Here is a 24,218-nt window from a genome sequence, read left to right as displayed (position 1 = left end):
TAATTCAAAATATTTACTAGAAGAATATGCAGAAACAAGCAAATACTTCCCATAACGATAAATATAGAAAAGTTAGAATTTCAATAAAACACTTTTCATCAGGAGGGGAAAAACATTAATTTTTTTTAGGTATTGCTATAGTAATGTCTTTGACAATTTTGCTATAGAAATAACAAACAAGCAAAGGTCTATGAAAAAAGTACCAGGGGGTGACCAGAGAAAATTGCGATTGAAGCAGCCAAAGGAACTGTTTTGTGAATAGCATTGAATGAAGGAAAACAAGAAAAGGACAAAGAAAATTCAGCGTCAGTGTCTCTCCTAGACACCGCAATTTGGAACTTCTTTTGATGGTTGCTGTGTTTTTCATACTTATATGTTGATGGAATCCAAATGAACGATGGAAGTGACAAACAATCCATCACTGGTTTCTCTCTCGCTCAGCCTCTGCTGCTGCAACCTTGGCGAGAGACAGAGATTTAAGTACTTAACTGAAATTTGAATATTATACAAGCAATATTTAGGAAATTCAATACTCCAAGCAGTAAGAAGGAACTAGAAACATAATGCATTACAGTATCATAAAAGTCTGACACTGTTGATAATATTCATTCCATGCATCTTAGTAGTTTCTCAGCCTCAACTTCCACAGAATTCCTCCAAGTCATTCTGCAAAATATGTCCATAAAAGTATAAACATTAATGGTTATTTAGGATTGTAGCCCGAAACACAAAGAGCTACACATGCGTAGAATCTCACCTGCAAAGGAGTTCCTGAAAATAGAATTCTACGTTTACATGGAAGAGCTGCCAATGCCTGATTCAGGAAGTATAGGTGAGAAACTCAGAATCACAGCCATCAAGGTGCCTTGAACAAAAGTCAGAAACATGCCTTTAAACTGGAGAAATTTTGTACAGTACCCTGTTTGTTATCGTCTGATCATTCTTTAGTCTGTGAGCCTCATCACAGATAAGGAGGTCACGAGAGCCACTAGAGCTAAACTTTGACGAATGCATTCGGAATGTCTCATACAAAACAATGAGCACCTGTAAATTTTGGTAATGAGTACATATGTAGTTTAAGCTATACAGGCACGCACAGCTAAAAATATGTCCATTGCTATATAATGAATAAAAGAAAATACTTTACTGAGTGGGGAAAAAAACACTATACACCACCACAAGGCACACAACACCACTTGGATATTTGAAGAAAAAACCCCTGCAAAGCATTTGGGTGATCCTCCACCGGAGATGGTGTTGGAAGCGGAAGAGATTATCACTCATATCCAAAGAGTTAAGAACAAACCCTAACTTTTTTAATAGTACTCTAATTTTATCCTTAGAAAGACCAAAGGACCATTGATAAAAATCCAAGCCATAGTCTGATAACGAGAACCATATTAACAAGCAAATTGACAAAGAAACAAACAAGAATCACATCACTACTCACAAAAAATTGGGACTTGACAGAGCCACAGAGGTCGCACAAAGACGCAAAGTGGCAAGGGTTGGAGGCTGGTGGCGGTGCGAGGTCCGAGACCGGAGGAGGCGGCCACATGCAGGAGGCAGAGCAGTGTGAGCGGGTGAGAGCTATTACCTGTGAACGCGAACCACGAGGGTGGTGGTTGCCTGAGTTGCGAGGTCGGAGGTTGGCTGGAGTGCGACCCGGAAGATCAGCGCCGCGGCAGTGGCCACAAGGCAGAGCAGGTGAGCGAGTTAGGGCTCTCTAATCTGTGAGGGCGAAGAACCAGAGAGGGTAGAGGTCGCCTGAGTTGCAAGGGCGGAAGTTGGCTGGAGTGCAACCCGGAAGATCGATGGTGGCCACAGGTAGGAGAGCAGTGTGACTTTGTGAATGAGTGAAGGCTCTCTGTAAACCGTAAGGAGGCAGGGCAGTTTTTGAGAAGAAGATAAAAATTGAAACAAAAGGGCGGGTTTGAATAAAATTTGGCTTTTTGGCGCAGAGTAGAAAGGTGGTTTTGAAACAACTACATTCTACATATGTTAAAATTTTAAAATTAAATTATATCTAAACTTTACCAACAAATTAAAAAAAAATAAAATTATATCATTAGTATTCAAAAGATAAGTTTTGGAACATTGGTACCTAAAAATAAATATTTAATAAAATTAATTTTAATTTTGATTTTAAATTATTTGAATTTTAAGTTATATTTTTTAATTTTATTATTTAATAATTTTAAAAAATAAATATTTAGTAATATTAAATTTAATATTAATGCTAGCTAAAGGTATTTATAATATATTTAAAAAAAATATTTATAATTATTTAAAAAAGTATGAAAATATGGAATATATATATAAAAGGTGTTTAATTGTATATAAATGTTCTATTTAGTGATAGGTTTCAATTAAGATTAATAAGTAATTTTTTTTTTCAAATTCTTGAAGGTGTTTATATAGTTCCTACTTGCGTAACACAATCATTAATCAATAGATAAATTCATATACGAAGCTATATATATATATAAAATCTTGTTGTAAGAATTGTGGTGAATTCTTCTTTTGAACTATGGTATGTGGATTAATTTGTTAAAGAGGTCTTTTGAAAGAAACTCTATATAAGTAAGTTCTTTTTTTAGTAATTATCATTGTGTGTATTAATGCTCTTTTTTTTTTTTATAAAAATCAGTTTGTTAAAAATCAATTTTTATGGTTTAATTAAACTGATATCTAATTTTACTGCAATAATATTAAAACTAAGCGTTTTTTCAATTGTTATATGAAAAAGTAGTTGAGTTCCGTTTTTATATATTCGACCTCTTAGTAGGTCAGGTAGAGCGAGGTCTTTGGTGGGCCTTTAAGCTTAATAGATCTGGCTTAGTGTTTTGGGTTAGGCTATGAACATGTATAATAATAAATGAGAAATTAATCAATACGATGATTATTTCTAGGGGTGGCAACACTACCCGAACCCGCGGGTACCCACCCCGCCCCTATCCGCTCGGGGCGGGTAATTACCCGCCCCGCACCGGGGCGGGTTTTAACGGGGCGGGTTCTTGGGCGGGGCGGGGCGGGGTCGGGTTTAGGTTGAACCCGCCCCTACCCGCCCCGGTATATATAATATATATGTAAATATATATATTTTTAATATATAATATACGTAACATATATAAAATAATTAGTAAAATGATTAATAATATTATATTATATATAAATTTTTACTTTAATTTATATTATGTATGTAAATGGTGGTTATATAATTTTTAAAATTTAATTTTATTTGTTGGATTTAATAATTATAGGGGCGGGTAGGGGCGGGGCGGGTACCCGCAGGGGCGGGTTAGGGTTTAACATTTTACAACCCGCGGGTAGGGCGGGGCGGGTTTAATGCGGATTTTCTGTAGGGCGGGGCGGGGTCGGGTAGAGCAAAAACCCGCCCCTACCCGCCCCGTTGCCACCCCTAATTATTTCATATTTTGATCAAGAAGTTTTGGAATTAAGTTTTAGAAACAAAAAGTGTATTCTTTTATAAGTTATATATAATTAAGGTTATTTTAGGGAAAAGAAACTTTATTTGAAATAGTAAAAATATTTGGGATAAATCATAGACCAATTTAAAATATAAACATTATTTTTATACTAAATGTTATAATTTTTCAATAAACATATGAAATCCGTTTGAAAACTGATGCACTTTCATACGAAATTTACAAATGATGCTATTTTTGTCCTAAATTTGTGCGAAAAAATTTTGCCTATTTCAAGGGGTTAGCTATAGTAAAAACATTTAAGACTAATTATAGACAAATTTGGGATAGAATTAACAATTTTCAAAATGCGTCCAAAATCTGTCTAAAGTTATTCAGATGAAATACAGACGAATTATAGCTTTTGTCCGAAATGTGTTACTAATCTGTATGAAAATTTTGGCGCCATCCAAAAAAAATTTGGCGCCAAAATTTGGGACAAAATTTAGACAAATTTAGGACAAAATATATTATTCCAATGCCTCCACTAAAAATTGTTCAACATTTGTCTCAAATTTATCCGAAATAAAAAAGTCATTCAGACGGAATAAATTTCGTTTGAAATTTTCGTCCGAAAAAATCCTATTTCTAGTAGTGCACGTTATCATGCCACATGGTACTTAACGTGATACGTCATCATCCAATTGATAGAAGGACTAACGTTACTAAATCGTATATTTTTTGGGAACAATTTTAATTAATTTTATCTTTCAAAGATCAAAATAAAGATTAGAGTAGCTTTCAAAATTGACTATTAACTCCTTTTTATAATCTATCGTCATTAAAAAATATTATGTCATTAAAAACAAAATCTTTCGTGGCACAATAAAATGAAAGTAAATGTCTAAAAATAATGGTGGAACTATTTAAAATTTTTTTAATACATATAAGTATAATATTTGGAGGTTATAGTAGAAGCCATAACTTTTTTTTTAATGTATTAGTTTCCTTATTTTGTACTTTTTAATTATTATTAAAATAAATGAATAATTTTAAATATATAATTATAAATATTATATATAAAATTATAAATATTAAATTAAATAAAATAACTTTATATTATTGATTTATTATCTTTCTCACATTACTCTATTATAAATAGATAAATAGATCATATGCATGCTACATTATTCATTATCATTGTTATTAATTATCAATGAGTGTTAGGGCTATCAAATTTTATGATTTATAATCATTAATTAATTATTATTGATATTTTTAATAATGTGAAATTTTATTCAATAATATAAAATTACTCATCACTTTTTTTTTACCGACTAATTATTGACCAAATTTTAATATTATTATTATTTCATGAAACAGATATATGTATATATTGAGAATCTGGCAGTGACACAGAGAATATAAAAGAAATAAATGTGTCTCACCTTGATTAAAAAATCTAAAATCAACTTCAACAGCAGGTGGTGTGCCAAGAGGCAAGAGATTATTCCTGTGATCCTATTAGGCAGTTAGAACCTACACAGAACAAGTGGGGGAGAAAAAAAAAAGGTTAAATAAGTGCGTAAAGATTCTGTTAATATAATTTAATTGATTAAAATTTATATGTATTTATTTTTATTTAAAGTTGATAATTTTTAATTATTAATTTTATATTAAAATATCTACATGTGAATTTAACTCGATTTATAATTTTTATTGAGATGCATTGAATTATCTTTCATCAATGTTGTTTAAATAATCTCTTCCTCGCTCATCAATTTCTTTAGAATCTAACAGTGTGTATGTAGTACTCGCTCAATCATTAAAAATAAGTCATGCTAGATAATAAATTAATGGTAACGATTTATATATTTTTAATAATGAGTATATATGAATAAATTAGAAATGATATAATATGTTATTTAAAATATAAATAAAAAATAGAAGAAATAATGTACTGTAAACAAAGATTCATTAATTAGGGGGTGGAACCGTGGAACTATAGGCTAAAATCAAAGGAGCCGTAGATTTCATATACCAAGGAAGTGAAGCTAAAATAAAGATAATTATATTGGTGAATCTATATATAGTTTATTCGGTAACATAAATTAAACTTACATTGACTTGAAAAGATGTTCCTTTGTATATAAGAGCTCCTACCAAAGCAACAATGCCATGATGATGTGTGCAACAACAAATTAAATAACTTAATTAATCCAATGTGTGAAAGAACAAACATTCACTAGATAGACAACCGAAATTAGAAGGGGAAAAATCACTAATTAAATGATGTTAAGTATTCATAACCGTGCCCTAAAGTTGAGATAATGTACCTTAATAAATATTATCCAAGCAATATAATAATTTGATAAATTCCTTTGCTTCCTTTGTGGAAAAAGTTGAAATAGGATCGGTTTGGGTAGTAGCTAGATTGAGCAGCACCAGCCACACCAAAGTGAGGAAATTATATAATAAAAAGCAAGTATATATAGTAAATTAAATAATTGCCATAAGGTGCCTTAAGTCATATATAGTCCAAAGAATCTCTGGGCTTTGAGCAATGCATGCGTTTGTCACAATATAAAGTAATAAATAAATAAAGGGCCAAAAGATAGATACATAAGCATCTTATTCTTGCCGTATGAACATTTGTGCAAGTATATGTATATATATGTAAGCAAGCTAAGTATCAAATATAATTGAAGTTATTCCGATCCCTAAAATGGGGTAGCAAAAAATATCTAATCTTAACACATACATAAAAGAAAGGAATTATTTAAATCTAAATCAAAGGTTTCCCAGAGGTTAATTAACCATCTTAATTAACTTGCATATAGTAATTGATTATATTATTATACTTAGTGAAGGGTGTATGTGCTTGAGTTATGATTATGGATCATATATTTATAGAGTAGTGTTCTTTAATTTATGGACTAAAGTTCAATACAGAAGATATATACAGGAAAATTGCTTAATGAACCAGTATTAATTCTTGCCGTGAGAATATTTGTGGAAGCGAGAAATCAATGTATCTTTGTGAATTAAGTTGCTTTAATTTGGCAATAAAGCCGTTCTATTCGAGCTTGGAGTATATTGAGAAGTTGGTGATCATTGAATGTAATATTATGTTTTGGAGTATCTGAGTATTGATTCCAAATCACAGCTTCAAATGTTAATTAACTATATCTTATATGGAATTGCTAATGTTTTTGTTTTCTTGTATTCATCATTGTACAAAATGCAAATGAAACTTGATACCCTGTAGTCCGACAATCAAATAAAATAAACACAGAAGAAAAGCATACAAAATTAAATTTGGGCTCTGGCTGTTGATGGAATCCTACGATGCACGGACACTGATACGGACACGGACACGATACGATACGGGACACGCTGACACGCGAATTTTAAAATATTACATGACACGGAGACACGTATATATATAAAATATAAAGTCTTTTTTAGATAAATTGTAATGATATTTTGATATTTTATTGATATTAAAATATAAATTAAAATTTTTAATTATTTTTAATGTCTTATTTTAATTATATCAAGTATTTAAAATATTTTTTTAATAAATAATAATATATATTATATCTAAATTTATTTTAAGAATATATGTTAAGAATAAGTCCAGTCCAAGGTTAGGACCGCTTAAGGTAGAAAACCGGCATGAACCGGTCAAATCCAGAGTGAACCGGCAAAAACCGATCAAATTCTATGAAAATCGGACCGGATCGAACCTCTCGGGTCATAGTTGAAGGGGAATCTACGATGCACCAGCATTCTGCAAGTCTACCGTGCTCCATGTACTCCAGTGCTGCCAAGTATCAAAGCCTGTGAGTTTTGAAAAATTTACCCAAAATGCTTCACATAGGGTTCAAACCCCTTCCTCCAAGAATGCAATATGGATTATTGACCACCCAAGCTTCAATGCTTCTTATCAATATATATACAAATTATAATACATATAGCAATCTTTGATTTTACTTATATTCAATTTATTTTAATTTCAAAGTCACTCATTTTTAAATCAATTATATTTTATTTAATAATAAATTTTATTAAATATATACAAATTAAAAATGTAAACAAAAAATTTTATTAATCACAATTTATTTTTTTAATAAATACTTGTAATATATGAAAATCATTAGATGATATTTAGTCAAAATTTGTAAAATCATCTAACAGTTCTTAAATATCAACTTCATATAAAAATAACTGTATGTGAGTTTTCACCTATAATAATATAATAATAAAATAAATATAAAGTAATTAATAAAGTTTAAAATTTAAAAATGATAATTATTTTTATAAAAATGAAATAAAAGTATTTATAATAAGGAAAAATAATTAAATTTTATATAATTATTTAATTATATCGGGTTAATTGGTTTGACCAGTGATCCACCGGTTAAACCAGTAATCCAGTGACCCAGTAAACTGACCGGTTCGATCACTGTTTCGGTTCTAACAACTATGGGCAAGACATTGCTTTCGATAAAAGATTTGAAAGGAAAGCCTTATTGTAAATTTCATCAAGCAACTAGCCATTTAACTAATAGTTGTGTCCTTTTCAGAGACTTGATTCAAGAAGCAATTAAGGAAGGAATATTGAAGTTTGATGATGGTAAAAAAGATATGATGGTTGATATTAATCCCTTTGACGTTAGAGCAAACTTTGCTGAGCCTCACTTTATGGGGGGTCAATATGGCTGGCTTTAACTCCTATGAATTCGATTCTGCTTTATGAGACTTCGAAACCAGTGTGCGTACAGTGTATCCTGGTGTGGCTGAAGGATTGCTAGAATTCTTGAAGCAACAGAAATTAAAAGATCAAGATGTTTCTTTATGTCCTCGATGTAATGTTGTTCGACGCTGAAGCTGCAGCGATTTTCAAGAAAGAATGAATGAAGAAAGAGTTGGCTCAAAAGAAAGAACAAATTCATCAAAGGCAGCCTTCTCGAAGGCAGGAAGGTCAAAGTTTTCGAAATCCTCAAGGGAACTTTTCTCCTTCGTTGAGTCGCTCAGAAGCCATGGGAGTTCAATGGATTAAGAATTGCCAAGAACTTTTGTCCTAGATGTCATTGGACCACTCTGCTGGTGGATCTCTTCATCTGAAGAAAACGCCTGCAGAAGCCCAGGAACTCATTGAAATGGTTGCAAATAACCAGTTCATGTATACTTCTGAAAGAAATCCTGTGAATAATGGGATGACTCAGAAGAAAGGAGTTCTTGAGATTGATACTCTGAATGCCATATTGGCTCAGAACAAAATATTGACTCAGCAAGTCAATATGATTTCTCAGAATCTGACTGGAATGCAAGCTGCATCCGGCAGTACTAAAGAAGCCTCCTCTGAAGGAGAAGCTTATGACCCTGAGAATCCTGGAATGGAAGAGGTGAATTACATGGGGGAATCCTATGGAAACACTTACAATCCTTCATGGAGGAATCATCCTAATTTCTCATGGAAGGATCAGCAGAAGCCTAATCAAGGCTTCAATAATAATAATGGTGGGAGAAATAGGTTTGGCAATAGCAAGCCTTTTCCATCATCTTCTCAGCAACTGACAGAGAATTCTAATCAGAGCCTCTCTGACTTAGCAACCATAATCTCTGATCTATCTAAGACCACTCTCAGTTTCATGACTGAAAGAAGGTCCTCCATCAGAAATTTGGAGGCACAAATGGGTCAGCTGAGTAAAAGAGTTACTGAAATCCCTCCTAGTACTCTCCCAAGCAATACAGAAGAGAATCTAAAGAGAGAGTGCAAGGACATCAATATACCCAAAGTGGCCGAACCTATAGAGGAGGAAGAGGCAGTGATTTCCAGTGAGGAAGACCTCAATGGACGTCCACTGACCACTAAGGAGTTCCCTAATAAGGAACCAAAGGAATCTGAGGCTCATACAGAGGCCATAGAGATTCCACTGAACTTACTGTTGCCATTCATGAGCTCTGATGAGTATTCTTCCTCTGAAGAGGATGAAGATATTATTGAAGAGCAAGTTGCTAAGTATCTAGGAGAAATCATGAAGCTGAATGCAAAGTTATTTGGTAATGAGACTTGGGAGGATGAACCTCTATTGCTCATCAATGAATTGAATGCCTTGGTTCAACTGAAATTACCTCAGAAGAAACCAGATCCTGAAAAGTTTTTAATACCTTGTACCATAGGCACCATGACCTTTGAGAAGGCTCTGTGTGACCTGGGGTCAGGAAAAACCTCATGCCACTCTCTGTAATGGAGAAATTAGGGATCTTTGAGGTACAAGCTGCAAGAATCTCACTAGAGATGGCAGACAAATCAATGAAACAGGCTTATGGACTTGTAGAGGATGTCTTAGTGATTGTTGAAGGCCTGTACTTCCTTGCTGATTTCATAATCCTAGACAATAGAAGGATGAAGATGAATCCATTATCCTTGGAAGACCCTTCCTAGCCACAGCAAGAGCTGTGAATGATGTGGACAAAGGAGAGTTAGTCCTTCAATTGAATGAGGACTACCTTGTACGTTTTTAAGGCTCAAGGATCTTCTTCTGTAACTATGGAAGGAAGCATGAAAAGCTTCTCTCAATACAGAGTCAAGCAGAACCCCCACACTCAACTTCTAAGTTTGGTGTTAGGAGACAACCATTAAGCTCTGAGTCTTTGTGAAGCTCTCTAAGAGCTCACTGTCAAGCTATTGACATTAAAGAAGCGCTTATTGGGAGGCAACCCAATGTTATTTAATTATATTTATCTTTATAGACATTTGTTTTCCATTGTCATGTTATGTTTTCTTTAGGTAGATGATCATGTGGAGTCACAAAAACAGCTACAAAAGTAAGGCAGAATAAAAAACAGTATCAAAAATAGTACATCCTGGAGGACATGCTTACTAGCGTTTAAATGCCAATAAGGATAGCAGAATGGGCGTTTAACGCCCATGCAGGCAGCATTCTGGGCGTTCAGAAAAACACCCAGTAAAGAAGGAATCCTGGTGTTTAACGCCAGCCAGGGTATCTGGCTGGGCGTTAAACGCCCAAATAGGTAGTCAAGTGGGCGTTAAACGCCAAAATGGATAGCATTCTGGGCGTTTAACGCCAGGATGACACAAGGGAGGTAATTTTGTTTCCAATTCGATTTTTTTCAATTTTTCATGTTTCAATTCATAATTTTTTGCATCAAACATATTTTAAATGTTCATCTTTTAATTTCTACTTTCAAAAATTAATAATCTTTCCAATTCTTTTTAATTCTTTCTCAATTCTTTTCAATTCCTTCCAAAACATTTTCAAAACTTACATTTCTTTTCAAATTCTTTTCAACTCTTTTTAAATTTTTCTTGCATAAAGTAATAAGTTTTCAAAATTAATTGCATCATTCTTCTTCTACTTCCTTCTATCTTATTTTTCTCGAAGACGAGCAAAGCTTTTAAGTTTGGTGTGGAAAAAGCTTTGCTTTTACTTTCCATAATCACTAATGGCACCTAAGGCCGGAGAAATCTCTAGGAAGAGGAAAGGGAAGGCAGTTGCTTCCAACTTCGAGTCATGGGAGATGAAGAAATTTATCTCAAAAGCCCATCACTAGAAAGAGGATGGAGCAAACAAGAGAGCCCACTCATGGACCTCAACAAAGGCAAGGAAGAGTGACGAACAGATTTTCTGCTAGTAAAGAATTTTATAAAAATAATCACATTGTAGGTATAGCTTCTAAACCAACAAAGAATCCTTTCGTACAAAAGTTTGGTTGTCACAATTAACAAAACCCAATAAAATTTATAACCGAAGTATTTAAACCTCGGGTCGTCTTCTCAAGGAATTGTAGGGAAGTATGATTTACTATTGGTTATGGAAAAGGTATAATTTTGGGTTTTTGAAATAAGGAACAAGTAATTTAAATGACAAGAAAAATAAATTAATAATTAAGAAAACCCTTGGCAAGGTATGAGAACTGGAAATCCCATCCTAGTTATCCTTATCAGGTGTGATGAGAATTGTTTATTGCTCCCACTTAGTTAACCCTTACTAAATAAAGGAAAGTCAAGTGGACTAATCAACTTGATTCCTCAAGTCCTAGTCAACTCCTATGGAAAGACTAGCTTTAGAGGGATCCAAATCAATCAGCAAATTCTAATTTTCAATCAACAGCTGAGTTTGATAACTCAAGTGTCACCAATTACTCAACCAAAGCAAAGGGGGAAAAATCTAAATTATTTATATCATAAACAGAAGAAAGCAATCATAAATCTAAAATACCTCAAATTACATTAAATAGAAATTAAAATCTAAGATGAAGAGTTCATAAGCCAATTTAGCAACATAAGTAATTAATAAGTGAAAGCACTAGAATAAATAAAAGTAGATGAGAAACTAAATTAAAAGAACATTGAACCTGGAATTGAGAAAAAGCAATCCTAAAACTAAGAGAAATCCTAATCCTAAAACCTAAGAGAGCGGAGAGAGCCCCTCTCTCTCTAAAACTACATTTAAAACATAAAATTGTGAATAATGAATGTTGTTTTAATGAATGGATTGATTTTCCCACTTTATAGCCTCTAATCTGTGTTTTTTGGGCTGAAAACTGGGTCATAAACAGTCCAGAAATCGCCCCAGTGATTTCTGATACGTCCAGCACGCGACAAAGTCACGCGTGAGCATCATCCACGCGTGGGCGTGGATTGGATTTTTGCCAGGTCACGCGTGTGCGTGATCTACGCGTGCGCGTCATCTATCTTCGAGGCAGCTATGACAAATTATATATGGTTGTGAAGCCCCGGATGTTAGCTTTCCAACACAACTAGAACCGCCTCATTTGGACCTCTGTAGCTGAAGTTATGATCGATTTAGTACCTAGAGGTCAGGCTGGACAGCTTTAGCAGTTCCTTCAGTTTCTTGTATTCCTTCCACTTTTGCATGCTTCCTTTCCATCCTCTAAGCCATTCCTGCCCTATAAACCCTGAAAACACTTAACACACATATCAAGGCATCGAATGGTAATAAGAGGAGATTAAACATAATAAATTTAAGACCAAAGAAACATGTTTTCAATCATAGCACAAAATCAGGAAGAAAATTGTAATACCATGCATTTTGTATGAATAAGTGTATGAAAGATTGATAAGATCCACTCAATTGAGCACAAGATAAACCCTAAAAATGGGGTTTATCAACCTCTCCAGACTTAAACATTAGCATGTCCTCATGCTAAGCTCAAGAGAAGCTATAAAGAAGTAAAGAGGAATGGTAGAATGTATGAAATGCAACCTATCTATATGAATGCAACTACATGCAGAATGCTTTTTCTTACTTGGTTAAAAGTAAACAAATCTTTTAAGAATAAATACGAACTGGTTTCACTAATTCAAATTATAAAAATGAAGTACAAATAGACTTGCAAGAAGAAGATAGCTCATGAAAGCCAGGAATAAAGAATCGAGCATCAAACCCTCACTGCAAGTGTATACACTCTAATCACTCATGTGTTTAAGGTTCGATTCTCTTAATTCTCTACTAACCTTACTTTCTAAGGCTTGCTCTTCTTCTACCAATCAATAGAAATTTGATGCACAAATACACATATCAAGAGGTCTTTTAAGGGTTGTAATGGGGTTTGGGTCAAGGTAGGATTGTATTTGGTCAAGTGGACTAAAATCTGAATCCTTAATTAACCTAAACTTCTCACCTAACTTAGGACAATCCATGTAATCATAATATAAAGCCTAACTACCCATTAACCATGTTTTCCACATATTCATGCATCCTAATTCGAGTACAGTACATATGCATTGCTTTCACCATTTACTTTGGGGCATTTTGTCCCTTTTTTATTGTTTGCTCTTTTTCTTTTCTTCTTTTTTTCCTTTATTTATTTATTTTTTTCTTTTATATATATATATTTTTTCTTTTTATTTTTTTTCTCAATGCATATGATTAAATTATTGGATGCATGAATCATGTCCTAAACATTTCTTTCACATTTTCATAAAGATATATAACACCCAGTTCTTAAACCAAATGTTTTCAAACCCAACTTCCCCATACTTAAATCATGAACACTCTCACTAGTCTAAGCTAACTAAGGATTCAAATTAAGGACATTATTGTTTTACGCTTAGAGTTAGTGATGAGCTAAAGTAAAAAACAAAAGGGTAAAATAGGCTCAACATTGGTTTACAAAGGATAATGAAAGGGTAAGGCTATGTGGGTATGTAAGCTTAGTGAAACAAAGGCCTCAATCATATAAGTGCATGCATACATCAAACCATGGAAATATAGAATTAAGCAAGACAAAAATCATAATTTTAGAGAGAACAACACACACCAAAAATAAAATATTGGTTGATAAAATGCAACCAATCAAATAGGCTCAAAATCTCACAGGTTTTGTGTGTTTGAGCTCTAAACCATGTTCCAATATAAAAGTTCTTCAAGCAAGTTTAATAAAAAGTTTTAATTTAAATTAGTGAAATACTCTAAAAAGTTTCTTGAAAAAGAAAATATTACTTAAACCAAGTAGTGGTAAAATATGCACAAAATCAAACAATCATGCAATCAAACATGCAAATGCAACAATGGACTAACAAAGAAAATAAAACATTGGTGTTGAGACAGGAAGTACTAACCCGCAGAAGCCGGTATCGACCTCCCCACACTTAAAGATTGCACCGTCCTCGATGCATGCTGAGATGTGCTAGTGGACGGGTTGTTCCAACTGATGCTTTTCTCCAAAGATTGTGCAGATGGAACTTGTTTGTTGCCCATGTAAAGGTTTTCCGTTTTCCTTCCTCGGTGGCCATCCTGAAAGAAGAGGAAAAAGAAGAAAAGTAACCCAGGAATAAAGAGAAGAAAATAAATAAAGTATGGGTGGGTTAATGCCAAATAATGGGGGTCTCAATTACATGGTAGCTATAACATGCAAGTGAGAAAATAATAGAAGCACATGGCATACCAGTGGTGCAAAATTTGCAACAAAGGGGAGGAGTGTGGGTAATGAAAGACAGTATAAGTTCATATCAATGCAAGAGGAGTACAAGTATCATAAAAGATTAGCATTGATTTAAATAATACTGCCCAATCAAAATAAAACAAGTCATGAAGTACCAGGATAATTCAAGAGAAGATGCAACAGTTAAATAAGAAAATTTAACACCAACGGAAAAATAATAAATTTAGAAAAGAAAAAAAATATGCACAAAATTAAATTGCAATGAATGAAAGTATGCAGATAATTTAAGTAAAATAGAATGAAAGAAAAAAAGGATGAGAAGTTAAAAAGATGAAGAAAAAGAAAGTAAGAAAGGAGGAGGAAAGAAGTGGAAAAGAGAGAAGAAAGGAGAAGGAAATTAAAATGGGACGCGACACGCACACGGGTATCACGCTCACGCGTGAAAACAGAAATAGTCATGCGACGCGTAAGCGTCGCCCACGCGTACGCGTGGATGGTCTGGAAGCAAAAGGACGCGCACGCGTCAGGGATGCGTACGCGTGGGTCATTTTGTGCCTATAGCACCATTCCAGCACGAGGGCAGCACAACTCTCAGGTTAGCACCTATTTACGCCGATTTCCCTATCCACGCGTGCACGTGCTTGACGCGTACGCGTGGGTCGAATTGTGCGCAGAGCACACCAGCCGCACGATTCCATCACAACTTTCTATTCGTTGGATGGGATAGCAAAAAGTGCTATCGACGCCCACGCGTGGCCTGCGCGCTCGTGTGGTTTACCCCCCCTTTTTTTTGAAAAAAAATGCAGAATGCAGAATGCAGATGCTGATGCAGACATTATGAATGAACACTAAGAAAAAAGAATAAAATAAAACTAAGAATAAAACAAAACAAAATAAAACTAAGAATAATAACATAATAAAATAAAACTAAGGATAAAAATAGAAGATAATACCTTGGTGGGTTGTCTCCTACCTAGCACTTTTAGTTAAAGTCCTTAAGTTGGACATTTGGTGAGCTCCTTGTTATGGTGGCATGTGCTTGAACTCATCCAGGAATCCCCACCAATGTTTGCAATTCCAATATCCTCCGGGATCCTACACTAGTTGCATAAATCCTTCAAGCAAGTTAAAGCAAGTGACAAGGCCCCAAGAGTGTTGATTGCCAGAATGAATTCTGGGGTCCCAAACCTTGCTTTTGCACCCGTCTTCTTGTTGATCATCATTTTTCCACTTGGGTGGTGAACAGTCAGAATTCTCACGGAGTCATCCAAACAATTTTCTAGACCCATTCAATTGAGAATTATACCAACCCTTATACTTCAATTTGGAGCATGCAAACATATTGAACCTTACATGACAACTCTTGCCACTAACCATCTCCCTCTTACTCTTATAGCCACAAAGAGCTCTAAGTTGCCTATCCATCTCAAGCAAAGCATATTCAAGTGGGCTAATTAAGCTTAGAGATGAAAGATTTACCCACTTGAATGAAGGAATGGACGGTGATGGCTTTGGGGGAGAGGTCTCCAACAACTTTGGCAAGGTGATTTCCAGCTCCATTCTCTTGAGCTCTTCCTTGACAACTTCCACCTCCTTGCAAGCTTCTTCAATTTCAACCTCTTCCTCTTGGTTGCCTTCTTCCAATTTGATCTCTTCTTCATTGTTCACCAAGAGCATGGGAGGTTGTGCTTCTTCTTCTTTGATCTCCATGTCTAGTCTAATGGGAGAGGGTTCAATTGTAGATAAGAATTCATCAATGATTGAATCCATCTCTTGATCATCCCCTTCAAAGTCTTAAACCATGATATGTCTTGGAGGTTGTACACCCTCCTCAACAACAAATTCAAACTCCTTAGAAGGGGGCTCTATGACTGGGCTTTCCTATGGACGTTCCGCATCTCCTAAGTCTTCGACCACTTCTTCCTCTTTAACGATTACGGCTTCCTCCAATTGTTCCAATACAAAGTCATGCTGCTCACTGTCCACTGGAGTTTCTAGTGTCTCCTTCATGCTGGGGGCTAATCGATTTATCGCTTGCTCCAATTGATTAACAGTTGCATGGAATTGATCTACTGTTTCCTTGAGGTGAGCCTGTGATTTTTGGGTCGATGGATATGGACATGGTGCATATGAAAGTGGTGATTCTTGGGGGTAATTAGATTGGAATTGGGGTGGGTAAGGGTTAGGATCATATGGAGGTGAATGGTTGTAGGTGGCTTGTGAGTATGGTGGTTCGAAGCTATGTTGAGGAGGTGGTTCATTGGCATATGATGGGGCTTGTTGGTAACTACAAGGGGGTCCTCCATATCTATCATCTTGGTACGCACCTCGGAATGGCTCTTGACCATAGTAATTTGGTGGAGGTGGTTTGTCACGAAAGGGTCCACCATAACTATTGTCTTGGCATGCATTGTAGGATGGTCATTGTCCATGGTATCTTGGAAGGTGTTGTTGCCGAAAGGGTTGATCAGATCCTCGTGGCTCCTTCCATCTGTGATTGTTTCGACCTTGATGCATGCTCCTATTATAGCTTCCATTCCTTTCAACAACATTAGAACCAAACTCAAAGCGACGGGGGTGAGAACTCATAGTAGATAATAAAAATTAAAAACAAAAATAAATAAAAACAAATAAACAAGCAAAATAAAATATTTACAATAACCAATAATAAGGCACACGTTTACAATTCCCCGGCAATGGCGCCATTTTGACGAACGGATTTTCTGCTAGTAAAGAATTTTATAAAAATAATCACGTTGTAGGTATAGCTTCTAAACCAACAAAGAATCCTTTCGTACAAAAGTTTGGTTGTCACAATTAACAAAACCCAATAAAATTTATAACCGAAGTATTTAAACCTCGGGTCGTCTTCTCAAGGAATTGCAGGGAAGTATGATTTATTATTGGTTATGGAAAAGGTATAATTTTGGGTTTTTGAAATAAGGAACAAGTAATTTAAATGACAATAAAAATAAATTAATAATTAAGAAAACTCTTGGCAAGGTATGACAACTGGAAATCCCATCCTAGTTATCCTTATCAGGTGTGATGAGAATTGTTTATTGCTCCCACTTAGTTAACCCTTACTAAATAAAGGAAATTCAAGTAGACTAATAAACTTGATTCCTCAAGTCCTAGTCAACTCCTATGGAAAGACTAGCTTTAGAGGGATCCAAATCAATCAGCAAATTCCAATTTTCAATCAACAGCTGAGTTTGATAACTCATGTGTCACCAATTACTCAACCAAAGCAAAGGGAGAAAAATCTAAATTATTTATATTATAAACAGAAGAAAGTAATCATAAATCTGAAATACCTCAAATTGCATTAAATAGAAATTAAAATCTAACATGAAGAGTTCATAAGCCAATTTGGCAACATACGTAATTAACATGTGAAAGCACTAGAATAAATAAAAGTAGAGGAGAAACTAAATTAAAAGAACATTGAACCTGAAATTGAGAAGAAGCAATCCTAAAACTAAGAGAAATCCTAATCCTAAAACCTAAAAGAGAGGAGAGAGCCCCTCTCTCTCTCTCTAAAACTACATTTAAAACCTAAAATTGTGAATAATGAATGTTGTTTTAATGAATGGATTGATTCTCCCACTTTATATCCTCTAATCTGTGTTTTTTGGGCCAAAAACTGGGTCAAAAACAGCCCAGAAATTGCCCCCATCAATTTCCGATACGTCTAGCACGCGGCAAAGTCACGCGTGAGCGTTGTCCGCGCGTGGGCATGGATTGGATTTTTGCCAGGTCATGCGTGTGCGTGATCCACACGTGCGCGTCATCTATCTTCAGGGAAGCTATGGCAAATTATATATCATTGCGAAGACCCAGATGTTAGCTTTCCAACGCAACTAGAACCGCCTCATTTGGATCTCTGTAGCTCAAGTTATGATCAATTTTGTACCAAGAGGTCAGGCTGGACAGCTTTAGCAGTTCCTTCAGTTTCTTGTATTCGTTCCACTTTTGCATGCTTCCTTTCCATCCTCTAAGCCATTTCTGCCCTATAAACCCTGAAAACACTTAACACACATTCAAGGCATCGAATGGTAATAAGAGGGGATTAAACATAATAAATTTAAGACCAAGGAAACAAGTTTTCAATCATAGCACAAAATCAAGAAGGAAATTGTAAAACCATGCATTTTGTATGAATAAATGTATGAAAGATTGATAAAATCTACTCAATTGAGCACAAGATAAACCCTAAAAATGAGATTTATCAAAGAGACATAAAGGAGCTCAAGAACTCCATTAGTTAAATCCTAGCCTAAGCGGCTAAACCAAGCTGTCCCTAACCATGTGCTTGTGGCGTGAAGGTGTGAAGTGAAAAGCTTGAGACTGAGCGGTTAAAGTCGTGGTCCAAAGCAAAAAGAGTGTGCTTAAGAGCTCTGGGCACCTCTAACTTGGGACTCTAGCAAAGCTGAGTCACAATCTGAAAAGGTTCACCCAGTTATGTGTCTATGGCATTTATGTATCCAGTGGTAATACTGGAAAACAAAATGCTTAGGGTCACGGCCAAGACTCATAAAGTAGCTGTGTTCAAGAATCAACATACTGAACTAAGAGAATCAATAACACTATCTGAATTCTGAGTTCCTATGGATGCCAATCATTCTGAACTTCAAAGAATAAAGTGAGATGCCAAAACTGTTCAGAAGCAAAAAGCTACTAGTCCCGCTCATCTAATTAAAACTAATCTTCATTGATATTTTTGGAATTCATTGTATATTCTCTTCTTTTTATCCTATTTTGTTTTTAGTTGCTTAGGGACAAGTAACAATTTAAGTTTGGTGTTGTGATGAGCGAATAATTTATACCCTTTTTGGCACTGTTTTTACATAGTTTTTAGTATGTTTTAGTCACTTTTTATTATATTTTTATTAGTTTTCATGAAAAAATCACATTTCTGGACTTTACTATGAGTTTGTGTGTTTTTCTGTGATTTCAGGTTTTTTCTGGCTGAAAAAGGACTGCAGATGCTGTTGGATTCTAACCCTCCTGCACTCGAAATAGATTTTCTGGAGCTATAGAAGCCCAATTAGCAAGCTCTCAATTGCTTTAGAAAGTAGACATCTTGGGCTTTCCAGCAATGTATAATAGTCTATACTTTTCCCGATATTTGATGGCCCAAACTGGCGTCTAAACGCCCACCAAAGACCCTTTTTCTGGAGTAAAACGACAGAACTGGCACCAGAACTGGAGTTAAACGTCCAAACTGGCACCCAATCTGGCATTTAACTCCAAGAATGGCCTATGCACGTGAAAGCTTCAATGCTCAGCCCAAGCACACACTAAGTGGGCCCCGAAAGTGGATTTCTGAACTATCTGCACTTAGTTACTTATTTTCTGTAATCCCTATTAACTAGTTTAGTATAAATAGCACTTTTTACTATTATATTAGGAGATTATTCCATTTTTCACATTTGGGAGGCTGGCCATTCGGCCATGCCTAGATCTTTTTCTCTTATGTATTTTCTACGGTGGAGTTTCTACACCTCATAGATTAAGGTGCGGAGCTCTACTGTTCTTCATAAATTAATGCAAGTACTATTGTTTCTCCTTCAATTCACGCTTACTTCTTCTCCAAGATATACTCTCGTACTTAATTCAATTAAGTCAGAATGAAGGGGTGACCCGTGACAATCACCCACTATCTTCGTTACTCGCTTAGCCAAGATCCGCGTGCCTAACAACCACAAGCGGTCTACATGATGTTCAACGTAGTCATTGGACGACAGCCGGAGTATATTCTCTTGGGTCTCTAATCAACGGACCGAGTCTGGGAGATTAGAACCTTCGTGGTATAGGCTAGAACCAATTGGCAGCATTCCTGAGATCCGGAAAGTCTAGACCTTGTCTGTGGTATTCCGTGTAGGATCTGGGAAGGGATGACTGTGACAAGCTTCAAAATTACGAATATTGGGCACAGTGACAGTGTGCAAAAAGATAGAGAGATCCTATTCCGATGCTAGTGAGAACCGACAGATGATTAGCCGTGCGGTAGCTGTACCTGGTATTTTTCATCCGAGACGAGAAATCCGACAGTTGATTAGCCGTGCAGAAATCGTACCTGGTATTTTTCATCCGAGAGGATCATACAGCTTGCCATGGAAGGGAGCACGCATGGTTGGAAGAAGACAGCAGGAAAGCAGAGGTTCAGAAGCAAGAAAGCATCTCCAAACGCTTATCTGAAATTCCCACCAATGAATTACATAAGTATCTTATTTTATTTTATGTTTTATTTATCTTTTAATTATCAAAACCTCATAACCATTTGAATCCGCCTAACTAAGATTTACAAGATGACCATAGCTTGCTTCAAGCCGACAATCTCCGTGGTATCGACCCTTACTCACGTAAGGTATTACTTGGACGACCCAGTGCACTTGCTGGTTAGTTGTGCGGAGTTGTGAAAAGTGTGATCACAATTTCGTTCACCACGGGTGGTCTTCAAAAATAGCACTTTCACGCGTACGCGTCACCCACGCGTGCGCATCACCCACACGTGCGCGTGATCCTTCAAAAATGTCATTCTCACGCGTACGCGTCACCCACGTGTACGCGTCACCGGCCAAATTTTCCCACTCCGCTATCGCAGGCGCTCTTAGTAAAAACGTAGCACTAAAGGCGCTCTTCTTGCTATAGTGCAGTGCTAAAGCGTAGCGCCAAAGGCACTCTCCTGGGGAATGCATAGTGCTCTTGAATAAACGTAGCGCCAAAGGCGATGTCCTAGACTATGGAGCGCTTTTGGGTAGAATGTAGCGCTCTCCTGATGCTGCCTGGCATTGTTGTGCAAAGCACAGTGCCAAAGTTGCTCCCCTGTATCCAAAGCTCCCCTGCTTTGGTGTGCCACACCCATGGAAACTCCTTTTTCTTGCTTTTTTCATCCTTTGTTGCTCTTTTCACCTGAAATTCAAGAAAGACTCATTTCAAAGAAGTGTCCCATAAATTCATCATATAGTTCATATAATTGCATCACTTGAATAAGATTTTACCAATTCTATGATCCTTTTAGATAAGAGAAAGAGGTAGATGATGTAAGTCATCACAACACCAAACTTAAATTTTGCTTTTCCCTAAGCAAATTAATGTGAATTGTTCTAATTGATTAAAACTTGACCCTTAAGAGAATGTATTCACAATCAAAGATAGAGGCTAAGTATCAAATCATGTATGAACTTTGTTATTGCTTTCATATCACAATGAATTCTCAAATCTTTGAGGACCCTTTTAAGTGCTTGCTTTTAGAGCCCTTTCTATTGATTGTCACCTTGAAGTAGTAATATTTGTTATTTTTCTTTTGATTGTTCTTTTCTTTTCATTCTTCTTTTGTTTCCTTGATTGACCACGACTCCAAGTGTTTTGTCTCAAGACGACCCTTTAGGTTAAGCTTTCAATTAGCACTCCCAAACCAGTTGGTTTTAGGGTACTAGGTGTTGAAACACCCCTAAGAATCTACTTGCTCAGGTCTCTCTTCTTAACACATCTTCACCACAAGTATCTACTAGGATCTTGGCTCTTTGAGCTATTTGTTTCTTTCTTTTATCCTAGTAGTTGATGCTCAGAGCCTTGGGTCTTGCTTTCTACTTCTCGGTTCTATTGATATTCAAGGGTCATCCTTAGCATCTACTTATTATGTCCCCTAGATCTTGTTGTTTTATTATAAATTACTCACTTCCAAACTTCAATTCATGATTTTATACTTGTTTCTCATCTTCTTATTTTGAATCCAGCTCACTTGGGTCTTAGTCTCTTATTCCTATTTTGCAACAACTCATCATTAATTCTTTGTGGGAACAAACTAATCTTATTGATGCAGTGAAAACTTAACAAAAGACATTTTCTTTCTCAAAATAAAAACTGGAAATTAAAGGACTCATAGAAGGACTCTAAAACTTATAAAGAAAACAACAACTAGCATATCAAAATAAACTACTTAAGCATCAAATTAGAAAATAGATTTTAACCATGGGACTCAACAACCTTTGCTCATTATGGTGCAACTTCAATGCATAGGCCCCTTCCCCTTCTTCTTGGATGAATCATCACCATCCTTCTTTTTGGAGGCTCCTTCTTGTGCTGGGTGTCCAAATTAGTGGGTTTAATGTGGACGCACGACTGAATTGCTCATGATGGTGGCCACACCAAACTTAGTTCTTCAGCCAGCTTCTCAACCCAATTAACATCGTCACATAATGTAGCATGCAAGGTTGCACTTCCAGCAACTAAAAATTTTTTTTGAAGTTCAAATAAAAAAAAACTATCAACTAAATAACTAACAACTGAAACTAAAAAACAATCAACTAAAGTGACTAAACATAAGCAACAATTAAAGCTTGAAATTGAAAGGATATGAGTGTTGGGGTTCCTCCTAACTAGCGCTTCTTTAACGTCACTAGCTTGACGATTCTTCCTCTTTAGCTGAGGTTATAGTTCACTCTTTGCTCATCTAGTGAGTCTCCCAAGTAGTGCTTAAGTCTTTGGCCATTGACAGTGAAAGTCCTATAAGTTTTCTCATCCATGAGCTCCACATGACCATAAGGAAAGACTTTGATGATTGTGAAGGGTCCAGACCATCTTGATTTCAGCTTTCCTGGGAAAAACTTGAGTCTTGAGTTGTACAACAGCACCTTTTGACCTTCTACAAACTCTCTTCTTGCCAGCTTTTGATCATGCCATTTTTTTGTTTTCTCTTTGTAAATCTTAGCATTTTCATAAGCTTGAGTTCTGAATTCTTCTAACTCATTGAGCTGCAGCAACCTTCTTTCTCCAGCAGCTTGATTATCAAAGTTCAACATCTTTAGAGCCCAAAATGCTCTATGTTCAAGCTCCACTGGTAGATGACAAGCTTTTCCAAACACCAATTGATATGGAGACATGCCAATAGGTGTCTTAAAAGCTGTTCTATAAGCCCATAATGCATCATCTAGCTTCTTGGACTAATCTTTTCTTGAGTTCCCAACAATCTTCTCAAGGATTCTCTTGAGCTCTCTATTTAAAATTTCAGCTTGACCATTGGTTTATGGATGGTAAGGGGTGGCTACCTTGTGCTTAACACCATATTTGAGGAGGAGTGTCTCCAGTTGCTTGTTGCAAAAGTGAGTTCCCCCATCACATATAGGAGCTCTTGGAACCCCAAACCGGCTAAATATGTTCTTCCTTAAGAAATTGATCACCACTTTGTTGTCATTTATTGATGTAGCTATGGCCTCTACCCATTTAGACACAGTCCACAACCACCAATATGTAATTGTTTGAGTATGAGGGTGGAAAAGGTCCCATGAAATCAATCCCCCAAACATCAAACAACTCCAACTCCATGATGAATCTTTGTGGCATTTCATTTTTCTTGGGTAAGTTGCCACCTCTTTGACACTCATTGCACCTTGTCAAAATTCTTTTGCATCTTTGAATATTGTAGGCCAAAAGAATCCACACTGCAACACCTTTGTTTGCAGTCCTTTCTCCATTAAAATTTCCTCCATAGATAGATCCATGGCAATGTCAAAGGACTTATTGTCCTTCCTCATGAGAGATGCATCTTCTTAAAATCCCATCAGCACACCTCTTGAAGAGGTAAGGCTCATCCCAAATGTAATGCTTGGCATCATTGATGAGCTTCCTTTTCAAGTGCTTGTTGATGTTGGAAGGTAGCTCTCCAATGGCCTTGAAGTTGGCTATGTCTGCGAACCATGGAGCCTCTTGGATCATCATCAATTGCTCATCTGGGAAGCTTTCATTTACCCCAGGGCTGTGTGCTTCATCCCTTCATGTGGGATCCTTGATAGGTGGTCAGACACCTTATTCTCTGCTCCACTTCTATCCTTGATTTCTATG

At 35.9% G+C, this 24,218-nt stretch overlaps 1 protein-coding gene across 4 annotated transcripts; it reads right to left on the bottom strand.

Annotated features, from left to right (window-relative positions):
* Window positions 1–310: 310 nt before the first annotated feature.
* LOC148577107 (DNA repair and recombination protein RAD54-like) lies at window positions 311–5,878 on the bottom strand. 4 transcript variants are annotated; one of them, XR_015902371.1, is made up of 8 exons: window positions 5,765–5,878; window positions 5,550–5,587; window positions 4,877–4,967; window positions 1,451–1,867; window positions 919–1,044; window positions 758–814; window positions 573–666; window positions 311–450 (listed from the first exon to the last, which is right to left on the bottom strand). XR_015902371.1 is itself a non-coding variant. In XM_088501479.1 (7 exons), exons 4-7 carry the CDS (start codon window positions 1,556–1,558, stop codon window positions 637–639), a joined length of 321 nt encoding a protein of 106 aa, XP_088357605.1. In that variant the 5' UTR covers window positions 1,559–1,867; window positions 4,877–4,967; window positions 5,550–5,587; window positions 5,765–5,878; the 3' UTR covers window positions 416–636. The 4 variants fall into 4 exon arrangements, 1 of the variants encoding a protein (XP_088357605.1); XR_015902372.1 differs by having other exon boundaries at window positions 321–457; XR_015902373.1 differs by lacking the exon at window positions 311–450 and adding an exon at window positions 471–488.
* Window positions 5,879–24,218: the final 18,340 nt, after the last annotated feature.

The sequence above is a fragment of the Arachis ipaensis genome, chromosome B1, assembly GCF_059453495.1.
Source record: "Arachis ipaensis isolate K30076 ecotype BB chromosome B1, ASM5945349v1, whole genome shotgun sequence".
Lineage (NCBI taxonomy): Eukaryota > Viridiplantae > Streptophyta > Magnoliopsida > Fabales > Fabaceae > Arachis > Arachis ipaensis.
The sequence above is the reverse complement of the archived record's forward strand: the minus strand, read 5'-3'. Positions and strand labels throughout refer to the sequence as shown.